Source organism: Micrasema longulum, unplaced genomic scaffold (genome assembly GCF_059751315.1).
Source record: "Micrasema longulum isolate JH-2025_06_02 unplaced genomic scaffold, ASM5975131v1 h1tg002608l, whole genome shotgun sequence".
Classification (NCBI taxonomy): Eukaryota; Metazoa; Arthropoda; class Insecta; order Trichoptera; family Brachycentridae; genus Micrasema; species Micrasema longulum.
In genome coordinates, this window is record NW_028279743.1 from 41,067 (window position 1) to 56,711 (window position 15,645).

The following is a 15,645-nucleotide window of genomic DNA, read 5'->3' on the forward strand; positions in this document are numbered from 1 at the left end:
GTGTGTTTGAAGAAACGTATCATGATTTACAACCCCTGCTTGCACTTGTGTTTAAAAAAGAAAATTGTTTAGTCTTCCACCAGTCTCACGATGTCGGTTGCAGGTAAAAATTTAAAAAAAAAAAGGTGGAATAAAATATACATTTTGTCAATATTTTGACAAACGTTTGTAAACAAAAGACTGGATTTCATCCCCAAGGGAGTCATTTTAGAGAAGGGAATATGGAAGTATAGGTATTTACAAGGCTTATGACCTTTAGTTGGCTAGTTTAAGGGGTCACTTTACACACTATGTAATATTCACCATTTTGCATTTGTTTAAACATCCATATTTTTACAATTCTTTCTCCTGTTGATTTAAGTAACAACCATCAATCGACCGAACACATCCTGTAGCACTGTGTGCTATTGGATGATGCCAGAGATGAGATGGTGAATTGTCTGACAGGGGTCATGCGACCAGCGTGAAATGTGGATTTGATGGCCAACTGTAAACAACAGGGTAAACTCAGACTTAGATGGCTCCGGTGATGGTAGCTGAAGCGTCGGAACAAATCCAACCGACACGGTATCACCCAAAAAAAAAAACAAATTGATAACAGTGACCCTGAAAACCTTCGCACTTATTTCCATATTCCCTTCTCTAAAAAGTCCTCTACTTTTGTTATAATTTGTGTATGATATATTGTTTATTTATATTACTATAAGAAACGTATTATTTATTTTACTGTTTTAAAATCAAAATTAAAAATATTGCTTACTTCACATGGTTTTTATTTCACTGTTTTAATAATGAACAGAAGTTTTTACCTTCAGTTTCCGACTTCCCGTGTTTACGCAGGACCTTTTTGCAAATGAAATCAAACACAAACATTTCAAAATAAAAACAATTAGAGGCTTTCTCTTAATATTTTTAACTTACAAACTACTACTACAACCATCACACCATTTTCCTGTAAGGGTAGGCAAAGATAATGGACCGCCACACACATGTATTCTGGCATATATTCCTAGCTTCTCTCTCATTCATAAATCTTGTAATACATGCCCTTCGGTTCTGTCTGCTTTCGACATGACCAGACTTAAGATTTTGGTTTATCTGATCATGTCGTGTCTTCCTTGTTCGTTCTCGACTCACGTTACCGTTTATTTTCGCCATATACACCTGTTTTACCATTCTTTCATGTTTTACATGCCCAAACCACCTCATAGACCCTTTCTTAATTTTATCAATTATACTTGACTCAGATTTACACACTCACCTGATTTCATAATTTGTAAACCAGTCATACGTTGATTTTCCACACATTCGTCTAAAAGATCGCACTTCAACCGCGTTCACTCGGCTTTCATCCTTCCTCTGCCAGTTCCATGTTTCACTTCCATACATAAGTGTTGGGACTAAAACACCGTTGTTCACTGCCAGTTTAGCTTCGATTGACATATTTTTATAAGCAACTACTGTGCTTAATGCGCCGTTTATTTTGCTGCCCGCTTTACTCTCCTTTCACAATTTTTTTCTACTCTTTCATCCCTTGAAAACATACTTCTCCGATACACAAATTCTTTTTCTTGTTTGAGACGTTTCTTTAATCCTCCAATTGTTGTTTTTTAATCTAAAAGCTAAATCTTTTATTGGCCTGGTTGAGATTCATTTAAAATGGTTAATACAAACCCCCAAAAAGGTCAAATCATCGCAGATATTTGTCAGATAACATAAGAATATTTAAGAATAACCGTTGATCGATACAATATAAACGTGTTTTATAGTATAATACTAACATTGTTTCGAATTTGTTTGTATTTTGATTTTATTGTCAAACAATCCTATTCTTTGAAATCCTCTGACTCTTGTTTTGATTTTCAAAGTTCCTGGCGTCACTTTCTTCCCCGGCGACAAGACAAGAAAAAACAATATTTCTTGCAACATCATAACAAATAACACACCAGAAAAACCCGTCTTCAAAATCAGACTAAGATATTGTGCTTGGATCAATTGAAATAACGTGAAGTGCTAATACAAAGATGGAATGCTATCTTGGAACAAGTGCCAGTGAAAAAAAAACGCAAGTCCTTATTCCTGGATTGACACATTTTACATAACGGACATTGCAAATTTTAGCCTACTCCAATTTTTTGAGGATACATTTCATAAAAAATCATCCTTGTTTACTAGTCCAAAGGAATCGAAGGAATAGCGAAAAAAATATTGTTTTATAAAGCTGCACGAAACTTGCTAACCAAACAGGCTTATTCTGATTTCGTTTCGTAAGTTCGTCATATATCCATCTCAGTCTTACATAATGAAAACCATATTTCGCTCTCGTTCCATCTCAATTTACGAAACGAATTAGCTACATCATAAGGCCACTGGACACCTAACGTTCGTACGAACTCCTTTAAGCCTAACCATTCGTCGATTCGGCGAAAAAATTTTGGGGTGGATGTTTCTAATTAAAATGTATGTTTTTAGTATGTTTATTAGATACATATATGAAGCAAAGATGATATTGAAAAAAAATTTTTTGATCAATTTTGTTAAAAACACATTTAAAAAAAATATCTATCACTTTTGCACTTATTTTTAGATTTTTAAAACATATTTATCCTTAAGTTTATTTACTAAAAAAACTTATAACTTAAGAAGCCTATTTTTCTTTGACAAACTAAAATTATAAGATTTTTACCAAGAGAAAAGGTAAAAAAATATTTGATCAATTTTGTTAAAAACACATTTCAAAAAAATATTTATCACTTTTGCACTTTTTTTTTAGATTTTCAAAAGATATCTTTAAGTTCATTTACTTAAAAAACGAATAACTTAAAAAGCCTATTTTCTTTGACAAACTAAAATTATAAGATTTTCACTGAGAAAAAAGGTAAAAACTAATTTTTAGAAGCTTAAGTTACGAGGAAATCAAATTTATATTCACCACAAATTACGGTGTTCAATTTGAGCCGTAGGTCTTCGTCATGCGCCTTTTTTTATGAATAAAAACGGATTTTTTTCCTTTTCTGATTATTGGAGTCTATGTAGGCTGAAAATCATTACTAGATGTTGACCAACCTTAACCACTTTTTATGAACAATATTTTGAGTTTGTCTAATTTTTTGGAGACAAGGACTGGATTCAACTCTCTGGAGAACGGTTTGTATAAACATATACAACAGAGATGAAGACCATTTTGAGAAGATAATAAAGAAGTCTAGGCATATACAAGGCTTACGACCTGTATTGTTTTATATATATTGTTGATAAATCCACCTGGTTCATGAAAGAATATAGAAATGGAAAAAAAAATGCAGGCGTTAACCAGTATGTAGGTGAAATAATTCAAAATGGTTTTTTCAGAAGTCGGAAAAAACGTTAAAAATAGCATATTTATTCAGAATAGATTTTAACGGTTCTAATGATTTAACTATCGATGTTTTCAAAGGAATTTTCTTTTGTAATTTTCGGGTTTGAACTGAGCGCATACAAAACGGTTCGCAGTTGGCATCACGTCATTTTGACGTCACGCATTATGACTGTCGACTGCGCTTTTAATAGACATCGCGTATAAGTTTGGCGTCAAAACGTCATACGTACCGTTTGTCCTACAGGGCGCGAAACGCCTCGTTTTAGGGTAATTAAAATTATGGATATTTTTAACCATTCTAGAAAATTTATCCGACGATGCTAGAAAAACATATTAATACCGTTATCATTGTAACTTTTTGCTCTTAACTAAAAGTTAAAAGACCCTATTAGATGAATCTAACCCGCATAAATAAAGGTTTCAGCTCTTTTACTTCACAAATATCAACAGATGAAAGAATTTAAGGAAATATTTTCAAATAAAAGCAGAATAGTGAATGTAACCGTGTGTGAAGTGGCCACTTAAACCAGCCACTTTTGATGGTTTGGGCTTGTTGTTTTATTTGTTTTAGAAATCTTCGAATTTGTCCATTTCACGATTTCTTCTCATATCTGATAAGTCACGTATTGGTCAAATAAAAATAATGAATCTACATACTCTTTGTAGCACGAGTTGGTCTTCTATCAACTCGTACAATTTTTATTCCAGGTGCTCTGCCAGGAGTATGCACTTTATTCGTGGCCCAAACATGACGGTTCGTATCATTTTGTGATAAAGCCAAGATTCTTGAATTGCCGGAGACGTCTTCCGATATAATATACTACGATTGCGGTTCCAGCACATGATTCAGTTAACTTAATAAAAATCGTTGTTGAGCATTCATTAGTCGGTCATCTTGAATATCATTTTTACACCATCAACATCCACGTAGTTATCTTGTTAGCTATCAGATGATTTCTTCAAAGCACCAATTTATTTATTTTCTTATAATAAACGCGTCATATCAAACATCAATAGTTTTGAAGCCATAGTAAAAAAACTGCAAAAAAAATACTACGACTTATTACTAAAAAGTGTATACAAACTCTAACCATTCACCAAGAAGAAATAACGAGTAGATTTGCAATATTCCGAAAAATTGTAGACGTACCTATTAGATATAATTGTCTCCCGAAATACCTTGTCGTGAAAAAATGCAGCGTATTTGCTATTGCGTAATCGTCGATACGACGAGAGTTAGGTTTCTATGAATCAAAACGGTCCCAAGACCTTTGACATCACTATATTTGTTTAAATTTTCATGAGATTTTTCTTTTGATCCTATAGACAAGCATTAGAAGAAAGCTTTGGACCCTTTACCAATCCTCAAAGTAACTCTTTTATTCCAGTAATTAATTTACTCTGTTAAGTAGTCCTGCGTTCTAATCCCGAACCCTTAAAGGATTACTGTTTGCATAAAGATTAACTGGGTATTATTTAAAGGATTTAACAGTCCTGATAAATTAGATTCAAGATTTGATCCTAAAATTTGACGCTCAAAAATTTACAACTCTTAACTTTATGGCGAAATTAAATAAATTTTATTGCCATTATTAAAGTTGTCGTTGAATCTGGAATGTTTTCATAAAATTTAACTAAATGGCATTGTAATTAACGGAACAGTATTTGTATTTAAAACCATTATTTGAGATTGACATTTGATTACGAGAGAAATTAACTATTTGTCAAACATCGACAATTGACAAATAAACTTACATAAATATGGTGTAAGGGTGATAGTGTTTTTTTATTCAATAATGTATTCAATAAAATAATTATAAATGTAATATTTAACTTGATGTTTAATTATTTGTCATTCTGCCTATCTTTTTATTTCTGTATCCATACAAACATCGGTATTTATTCAATTCTTCCATCAAGTTGAGGAGCCGAAACCTTTACTGATGTGGTGAGATTTATCTGAATTAATTATTTTACATAATAGGCAATGCTTAAAATACTTTAATCTTTTCAACATCTTTGACCAGTTGGTTAACTTTTCCAATTTTATTTTTAAACGTTGGTCTATATTTATTAATTTATAAAAAAAAAACAAAACAAATGAAAATAAACTAACTGTTTTTTTTAAGAAGCATAACATTAAAAATGAATTTCTCTCGAATATAATTATAACAACTATTTGACTCAATACAAAAGAGAAAAATATTTTAACTTGTGAGCAAACGTAGAACAAAATTGTTGAAAGGTTCTGTAATTCCATAGAATAAATATATAAAAAAATAAAAAAATGACAATAGTATAAAGTTTGGCATTATCATGAATTTTACAAATCGTTTGATTAAATAAAAGGACCATGAAAAAGAGGATTATAAAAAAAAAATATATTTTTGTTTATATTATTGTATTTGGCTTCGTGGTGTAATTGAAAGCACGTTTGCCTACCATGCAAGAGGTCTCGGTTTCGATTTCCGACATGGTTGATCCGAAATATTGGTTGAAAAGTGTGTTTTCACACTAGAATATTTCGTAGTCCCTAGACCGGTACCTGAAGCGTAAGACTGATTATCTTACCTTCATGTAACAAAAATGATCAAAAACCGCTGCGACTGGAGCACCAATGTAGTGTTTTATGCACCATTTGGTGCAGAAAGGGAAAATGATAATATTCTTATAATGTAAAATATTAGTTCCAATATATAATAAAATATTTGTATGTAATTACTGAATATTATAATCTCTTAGCTATTTTATCATGATTCACAAATGTATTTGTACAGTATATCCATTAATCAAACATCAACTATTTACAGATAACCTAAGTTAAAACGTTTTTTAACGATAATGATAATATCATCATAGGTATTTGGTTTAATTTAACAAAAAGCGTACGTAAAAAAAATAATTGTAAATCTATTTCAACTGTCTTTGAGTGGGATCTCTCTTTAATTTGGTTTTGTTTTCATTTCTGAGGATGGTGATCACAACAGACTTCAGGTTTGGCTCGTCTGTGTAGTCTTCCTCCATCTGGAATGGTCTTGTGCTATTTGTAGGCATTTATTAGTAATGGTTTCGATAAGTCAGTGACCAAGCCGCTCCATCTTGTCGGTTGACATCCACGTGACCTTGTCCCTTCGACACTTCCCGGGAGGATTGTTTTCTCCAAACTATCAGAGTTCCCTCCGGAAATAAGTTCAAAGAACTGCAGGATTCTTTTGTCGCGAATGGACGTTTGTCTTTCTCTTATTTCTGGTTCCTGGAGTATAGATAAATTTTTACGTCTCACTGTCCACGGAATCCATGAAACGGAATACACAACCCTAATAAAGCATTCATTGTTTTCAAAGTACCTTGCATAACATTATTTAACCAATATTTTTCTACAAATTCCAACGTAAATATAAATCATTTTAGAGAAGGAAATATGAAAGTCATGGAATTTACATTAATGCTTTACAAATGTCTAGACTTCCATATTTCCTTCTCTAAAACGTTCTCCATCCCTGTTGTAATTTGTTTATCTTAATGACTCCCTAAGGAGTGAAATTCAGTATTTTGTCAACATTTAAAGAAATTACAATATTGTCATATTGTTTTGATTATTTGAATCATTAAATGAAACAATCGATACTAATAAACTCATTGAAAACATAATATTTATGTATTTCAATGCACATTTCGTATTATGTAGTTGAATATAATTTTAATAACTTGATCACAAACATACTTTTTAGCCATATTACATTAATGTTATTTTTAATTCCTCAAGCTTTCGATCGATAAAAAAAACTCATTGAGAAAATAATATTTATGTTTTCCTAGTGCAAATTTTCGCTTTCCCTTTAATCACATCATTAAGAATACTGAATAAACATACAAATCGGAAAAAGTCAATCAATAATTCTGAGATGAAAATAATAACTGTATTATTTCCATATAAATCAAACATCCCCAGAGTAGCAGTATCTACTTACGAGTTATTAATTTGATACGCCCGCTATACATAATGTTCTTTAGTAGACGAGAATTTGATTAATCGTATCTCTAGTTACAAACCCCCACAACGAATGAGGTTCATAATGTAACTTGATCGTGTATATAAACATATAATGTACGTTGTTGTACATAGAAATATATCTTGAATTAGCCAGGCTTTAGACATTTTTACGCAATGAAAAGGCGATCAATTATATCCTAGATTTTGTTATCTCAGCTAAGCCCGTGTTAACTAATTGATACGTGTATCAAGACAAGTACGTGTTAATCGAATTTCTTTATTATTTTTTTGTCTCACCTAAATTATTTATTTATTATTCTAGTGAGGTTAAAAATAAATGCCTTATTTTACCATGCCCTTGAATTTCCAATATAATCTTAATTGTTCTACTAAAAACATACAGTAGAAATTTAGTATTTAAGAACAAAACATTAATTTTATATGCAAATATATTGACTGTTTAATTTTTTTTCTATTTTTTTATTAATTAACTAACTGTTTGTTGATATTGATAATTCAGTTACAATGAAAAATAAATCAATGTTTTTTACATGTATTTGTAATTAATTGGAGATCTTTTAAAATTATAGCTTTATATTTCTATTTTTAATGTGCTATCAATAAATTTAATATTTTGTTTTTTTTTTAATATTTTATTTAATATATTTTTCTATATTACGGCAGGCCAAGAGGCTCAATTATTTATTTCATAATTGTTTGAAAATCCAGATTTGAGAAAAACGACTTCTTTATTTTTTTTTTCAAGCCATTACACTGCGCAGTTCACCAAAAGTACTATTTCAAATATTTTTTTATGTTTTATTGATTAATATAATTACGGAATTAAAACATGTCATTTTTATAATTTGTGAATGTTACAGCTGCTACTTTCCAAAAAAAGACTAGCTCTTGTGCTTGAAAAGTAACTTACATTGTTTTATTTATTTGGTAATTTTAAGTTATAAAGTTTGAATACTCAAGTGAAAATTATCCGAAATAATAAGAAAAACCGAAAATAATAAAACAGTTATAGTTATTAAAAAAGAAAGCTTTTTTACTAAGGTTCAAAAAATTTCTTTAAATTCATTTTGAATTTATTAACTGATATATTGGTTTTTATAGTTATAAGTTCATTATGGAGATTATTGTAATTTTTTTATTCCTTTGAAAACAAAAGTATTCTGACCCTGATTTGTGTGCAACTTATAGAAATTTCGATATTATTTTAGTATTTGAGTGACTTATTCACATTAAATTCTTTTATTTTTTCTTCTTTATAAATTTTTAAAATAGAATATATTTTGTTGATAGTGTCTACTGTGTGAACTTAAAAAAAATGTTTAGAATATTCTGTTGAATGTTTCTTTAAAATAACTTTAATAATTATTTTTTCTTCTATTTTAAGAGGATTCAATATATTGTCACATGCACGACCCCACCCAACAACACCATATTATTATAAAGATTGTACAATTGAGTAATATACTATTTTTAAATGATTGAATCTTAAAATATTCCTTAATCCAATAAATATGTATGTACATTTTCTAATACGTTTAATAAGTTCACTAATATGGTCTTTCCATTGTACGTTTAAGTCTATGTATATATAATTATCATCATTTACTTTCCGCACCTAACGGTGCATAATTTACCAATCGCAGCGTATCTTGATAATTTTTGTTACGTGAAGATAAGATGATCAGTCTTACGTTTCAGGTACCAGTCTAGGAATTATGAAATATTCTTGAGTGGAAACATTAAAAATAAATATTTAAAATTAACCATGTCGGAAATCGAACCCTAGACCCCTTTTAAGGTAGGCAAACGTGCTGATTATTACACCACAAAGCCTACAAACAGACATATAGACAGATTTTATTATTATTTCGTATGTGTTTTTGATAAATACCCAAAGATCTGAAATGTATTCAACCCATTAAAAGTGCATTTTCTTAAAATAAAACAAATAAATAAGTGCAGTGTTTATGCACAAATAAGTGCAGAAAATAAAAGATCATGGGTGATCTTAATTCAACATATATATTCAAAAATAAATAGCCTGGTTATTAAATTTATCAGTTAAATTTATTTTGAAATTGTTTTTGTTATTCTAAGTACGACAAAAGAACATTGACAGGACCACCACCACTCAATAAACCTTTCGACACCCCTGTTGATTCAAATTTATAATAATATTACGACTATATTAAGCTTGTCGCATACAATCTGCATAAAATCACATCATGAAATTCCCATGAAACATTTAACGGTCCTCCTGAAATCCACCCCTAAAGTAACAATACGCCCTTTTCATCATCACAGTCTTCCTATGCAGCCTGTCTATACAAATTACCCCTCGCAAATTAAGCTTCACCCAGCCGTACTGTTGATAAATATAAATACACCAACATAACATATTACACTTTGTATTGAGAACCATATAATATACAAATACATTAATGGAAGGGGTGGTTCCTAAGGGATGTTTTGATGCATATTGTTATTTTGGTAAGGGAAAAGCTAATTCGATTACACTAAGTATGACATATTTAATATTTTGACGTATTTTATGTCAATTATTATCTTAATATTTTACTCTATCCTTTGTTAACATTAAATTGTACATTCCAATTTTCATACCAAAGATAAAAATTAACAATATTTTGAATTCGTCCAAATTTTTGTAGACAAGGACTAGATTCAACTCCCTGGGGAGCTGTTTATATAAACATATTACAACCGAGAAGAATAACATTTAAGAGAAGGTAGTAAAGAAGTCTAGGCATCCACAGGGCTTATGACCTGGTATTGGCTGGTTTAAGTGACCACATTACACACTGTGTAACATTCACCATTCTGCCCATATTTGAACAAACATCAACAGATGAAAAAATTGAAGGAATATAGAGTACAGTGCTTCGATTACAATGTTTCGAGTATGCCTTAATGTTTGTAGACAAAAATGGATCTTAGACGTGGAGTCATTAGCATAGAAATTTACAGTAACAAAGGAAGAAAACATTTTTGATAAGGGGATACGGAATTGTAGGCATTTGCATGCCTTATGACCGGTCGTCGGGTGGTTCACCATTACTTTACCTTTGTTTGAAAATTACTCATAATATTTTCCCTCTCTGTTTCAATAAATGTCAATCATAATTACTCCAGGGGGAGATATCCAGTTTTGTCTACAAACATTAAAACATACTAAAAATTCATGTATACATTATCTAAACGGTACGCAGTGCCATTTACTTTACAGAAAAACATATTTAATATAATATTAACACTTCAATATAATGTGTAAATAAAAATAAAAAAAAAAGAAAGTTACATACATACTATTGCACGGCAGTTTTATATAAAGAACATGCTTAGATATAGATTACATAAAAGTAAAATAAAAATTTGTGCATATAATTTTTTTTAAAGTAAGTTATATTTATTTATTTTTTTAAGAGGATAAAAGTTTAAATATATTAAACACAAAGATCAAAAACATTATTTTTAATAAAAAGAGAAAAAAAAAGGAAAATATCATTACAATTGAAATAGTTAAGAAATGAAGTAGACACGATGATCAAATTATGGTACATTAATAGTTAACTTCACTTCATTTTTTTTTGCGTACATATTTGAATACAATACAATATGCCAGCAATTATGCATACAGTTTATTTGTTAGCTTATTTTGCGCCCCTAACTATGATGTACTGAATTAGCTTTTTATACAAGGTATTATTATACGGGTTAAATAGAAATAACATAATTATTACGACTATAAAACACTTTTATTAAAAAGGGGCCTAATTCATGGTGTTATCTTTCATTTTTACACGCGTCTGTAATAATACCCAGCCATTATAATTTCATCCAACAACACAAAATGTAAAATTAATTAAAATATCATCACAGTACCGCCGGCGACATGAAACCATTTTTTGCCCAAGTGTCGTAAATTTGCCCAAATTACTTTAAAGGTACATCAGCTGAATAAAATGATCTCGTTAGCAGGGCTACACGACAACCCGGGGCGCAGGTGCCATCTAGCGCCCGGCGCGCTAACTGCGAGCGCTTAACGCTCGACAAAATGGCGGAGAGTCGACGCAGGGCACTCTTATACATTTCAGATTATTGCCTGTTAAAACGGCACTGAAGAAGGAATAAAAAAGAAATCACTTTTCAATCCGTATGTTTTTTGCAGAAAGAAATATTTTCCTACTTAAAATGAATTTACCAAAACATTTGAACCACTTTCGCGACTGTAGACAACACTTTTATCACGCGTATTTTGTAGGTAAATGAAAGCTTTTTCTACGGTCGCAAGAGCGTTTGTAAAATCACCCCTGTACGAGTGTTTTCGACTCAACGGCTTCATTATTCTATATCCGCTCCCTAGTTGGAGCACATTGTGTCCACAAAGATCCTCCAAGCATGTCTGTCAGCTGTAAACTTCTGTGCATCCTCCCAAGTCAGGTTCGGGTCCCGAAAATCTGACGGGATGTCGAGAACAGCAAGCGTGGTTAAGGTTTTCAGGAGGCATCCGCAGCTTATGGCCAAGCCAACTGTATCGTCTCCGCTTGATGACAGTTGTCAGCGAAGATTGCATCGTCCGTTCTCTTACTACTTCATTCCTCACAAAGTCTTCTGAGACACCTATTCTTTAAACTCAGAATTTTGCTACTTCGGGCCCCAGTGAGGTGCCACGATTCACACCATTTGGCATTTGATTTTCACTGAGTAAATATCCGACCTCCAGACAGCCTTGATACTATTGAATGTGGTGCCTGTTATTCCTAGCCGCACTCCCAGCTCTTTTTGAAAGTTGCCATTTTCCGTAACATATACTCCCAGGTATTTGAAATTCTCGACCCCTTCGATGACTTTGTTTGACAGAGTCAGGAGATTTTGGGCATCAAGGCATGAAGTGTAACACAGTACATGGGTTTTTGCAATATTATTTTTTAAACCCATGCATGCGGAGTACCCATTTAGGCCTGAAGTGTATTTAGATCTATAGTGGCCTAAAAACACCTGACTGAATCGTCAATTATAACCGCATCATCGGCATACTCTAGGTCGCAGAGTTTTTGGGAGGAGGCGGTGGATATTCCTCGATATAGTAGAATTGACTTCCTTTAGTTTTCTTGGAGTTTTTACTCCACAAGGATTGTAAAAAAAGAACGCTGAAAGGCTTCTCTCAGGTAAAAATACTAAAATAAGAAAACGAGTGGACATAAATCCATCTAAACATGTAGAAGTTAACGCGTTGTCCTGAGCTCATTTCCTAGGAGTACCGAAATAAAAAAAAAGTTTTTAAATAAGTTTTACACCGCAATGTTCTTCTATTTCTAGACTGGCACCTGAATCGTAAGACTGATCACCAATGGCTTAATTTTACTCGCTGGGGATTTGACATATAATTCACTGCACTGCGACGCAAAACAACACACAACATGAAAATTCAAGAAACTTAATACATTTTTACTAACATTAAAAAAAATCGTATTATGCGTATCTTACCATTATATTTGACTTAGAATAATAAATTTCTTACTGTAATTTTATTTACAGAAAAACAAATAAGTAATTACTATTTATTTTAAACCATTTCCACCGTTTGTATTTTTATCCTAATATAAATATTAATATTCATAAAGCGCGCCTGGCGCCTGCGGTGAGCCAAAAAACTAGCCGATTATTCCGGCTTATTTTTTTAAACAAATAAGTATACTATATTTTGAATGTTTTAACCCCAGTGCAGGTTTTCCCTCCTAGATTAAACTTGCAGATTACACAAATTATTTGAAGATTCTTGATTTGGAAAACAGTATTTCAAACATTATTTCTTAAAAGCTATTTTTCTTTGAGATGGTTCTTTTGACATAAGAAGATTTACTTTCATCCGTCATATTGCAGGACATATGGCACTCGACGCGGCCGTTTTTAGCACTATTTATTTCTAGAACGATTCGGCCAGTTGACTTTTCAATTGAATAGTTAATATCAATTAAATTTGTAGTGCAATTTTTTAAATATCTTTAATAAGCTATGTATTAAAATAATGGATAATTTATCCATAGAGGGTGTTTTGTAAACCCTGTCACATCCGAAACCACGATGATTAGTAAAGGAAAGAATATTTATTAGAATATTAAAATAAATATTTAAAACAAAATTTTTTTTTTAAAATTAATAATTTAAAAAAACAAGTGGTTGCTTACTTCTGCAGGAGAAAAGTAAGGGGAGCGCGGCCGTTCGGTTGTAGACGTATCAGAATCCCCCCCTACCCCCCCTCGTTTCTCCCCTGCAGAAGTAAGCAACCATTTGCTTTTTTGATGGTTAATTTTTTAAAATTTTATGCGTTCTAAAAAAAATTTTTAATGTGTCTTTTTGCTTATACTGATCATCGTAGTTTTGGATCTGACAGGGTTTCATAAACACTCTGTATAATATAACATGAAGTTACTTCGTTTGAGTTGATTTCATGGATAAGAGATGTTGTATCACACAGAATCATAGAAAAATGTCAATTTATAGTGTATATAACCTAAATTATTTTATCTACCGTCTATGTGGGTACAAATATATGATTTTTTTATAGCTTACCCGTAAATAAATTCATCATTCACCACTGGAACACAAAGTTAAGCAAACGAGTTAAGAGTAATTCATCAAAAGGAAATCACTATATATTTTTAGCTGACCAAAAGCCCTGCGTAAAGGTGAGACGAAAGATCGAGCAGAATTGCCGCTAGCGATGTCATTTTAAGTATTATATCGATGGCTTAGAACTAAAATATTGTACCTCCATAAATTATAATACTGAGAAAATTAAAATTAAAGTTTTGCACATCTTGAAAGATTAGATTTTTTTAAACAGAAAAAAGGATTTTGTATCTGATGTAAATACAGTATTTTAGCATGGACTTTTGTTTGGCACAAAGATAAATATATTGTTATGGAGATACTATATCTGTGTTTTTCAAAATATTGTCTACAGGATTCACAACATATCCTAATATGTTTATATATTTGGACTGTACGCTTAGGAAATGCAATATTTTTACACATAAAAATATAGGTTAAACTTAATATTTTTCAGTACTAAACTCATTTTCGGCAAAAAACTGATTTACAATATTTTGGTTCTAAGCCATCGATACAGAACCTCGTATAGAGTGAAGTTAGGCTTGTATCAGGTTTGCCAACTAAAAAGGCATTCCAGTATTGGCAACCTGATAATGTCTGTTTAACTACTTCGCTCTAAATTGAACATAGTTATGCAGAAAGTAGCCAGTCCACAATTTTGAAAAAAAAAAAACATATAGGTGTTATTGGGTACAGTAAGGTCAATTATATGTTCTGCTAAAACAAGCTAGAATGCTTTCATTAAATAAACTGTAATAATCTCTTTCTGAAAATAGTGTCGATCACAAAAACGGCATTTCTCAATTTGCAACAAACACTCACAGCACTAGAAAAATCTGACGGTACTTTAAAAATCATTCAAACTGGTCAAATACTTAATAAAATTCTTTTGTGTAGTCCAAAAAACTAATGTATTCATTGTTTATCATTTGTCAAAGTCAAAAACATTCAAATTGTTGTGTAGATTTAATTATTCACTCGGTTCAAAAAGGTGATATTACCTCAGTTTTATTTATCTATGGCTGGCTGCTTTCTGCATAACTACGTTCAAGTGATGTCTGTGATGTGAACTGAGGGACTAGCAAGAAAAGCTGTTTTGGGTCGGGGCATTTATAATGCATTAATTCAAAATATTGACGGAATAAAAAAAATCTTGGATAAATGGGCATTCACTTCGTTGTGATAAATAATTGTAGAAGAAAAATGAACACATTAATATTATGTAGTTTTGACAGCGCACTCTCCATCCATTGACGGGATAAAAAAAAGTTTCAAAAAGTAATTTTCCTATTTTAGTATAGTTAACATTTATCAAAAGATTTTTTTAAATGAGATAAAATGAATTTTGACCAATTTGTTAGAAAACTTTTCTTTTCATCTTTCGATAAAACCATTTTTTATCGCGTAGTTATTCAGTATCGCTTTCAAATCATGTAAAAATCTATAACAACAAAATGTAGCCCGTTAGGGGATGAATCAATCAAAGCATCGCTAAAGTGATGGAATAATCTATAGACACGCCTTTTCACAAAGAATTTGTTAGGGGTGACTCAGCATTATACGTGCTGGCTTACACAGGAAGAAAACCACCCTCAAACCAAAGTCCAGAACTCAAGGACAGAGATTCGGGGCAGAAATA

At 31.4% G+C, this 15,645-nt stretch overlaps 1 protein-coding gene across 1 annotated transcript in view; it reads right to left on the reverse strand.

The window, feature by feature from the left end:
* LOC148271884 (uncharacterized) overlaps window positions 1-11,480 on the reverse strand; it is a 31,272-nt gene extending 19,792 nt beyond the window's left edge. The window contains exon 1 of the mRNA XM_088240802.1: window positions 11,329-11,480. Coding sequence (XP_088096928.1) covers window positions 11,329-11,480 — 152 coding nt within the window. The remainder of the gene's footprint in view (window positions 1-11,328) is intronic.
* Between the last annotated feature and the right edge of the window lie 4,165 nt (window positions 11,481-15,645).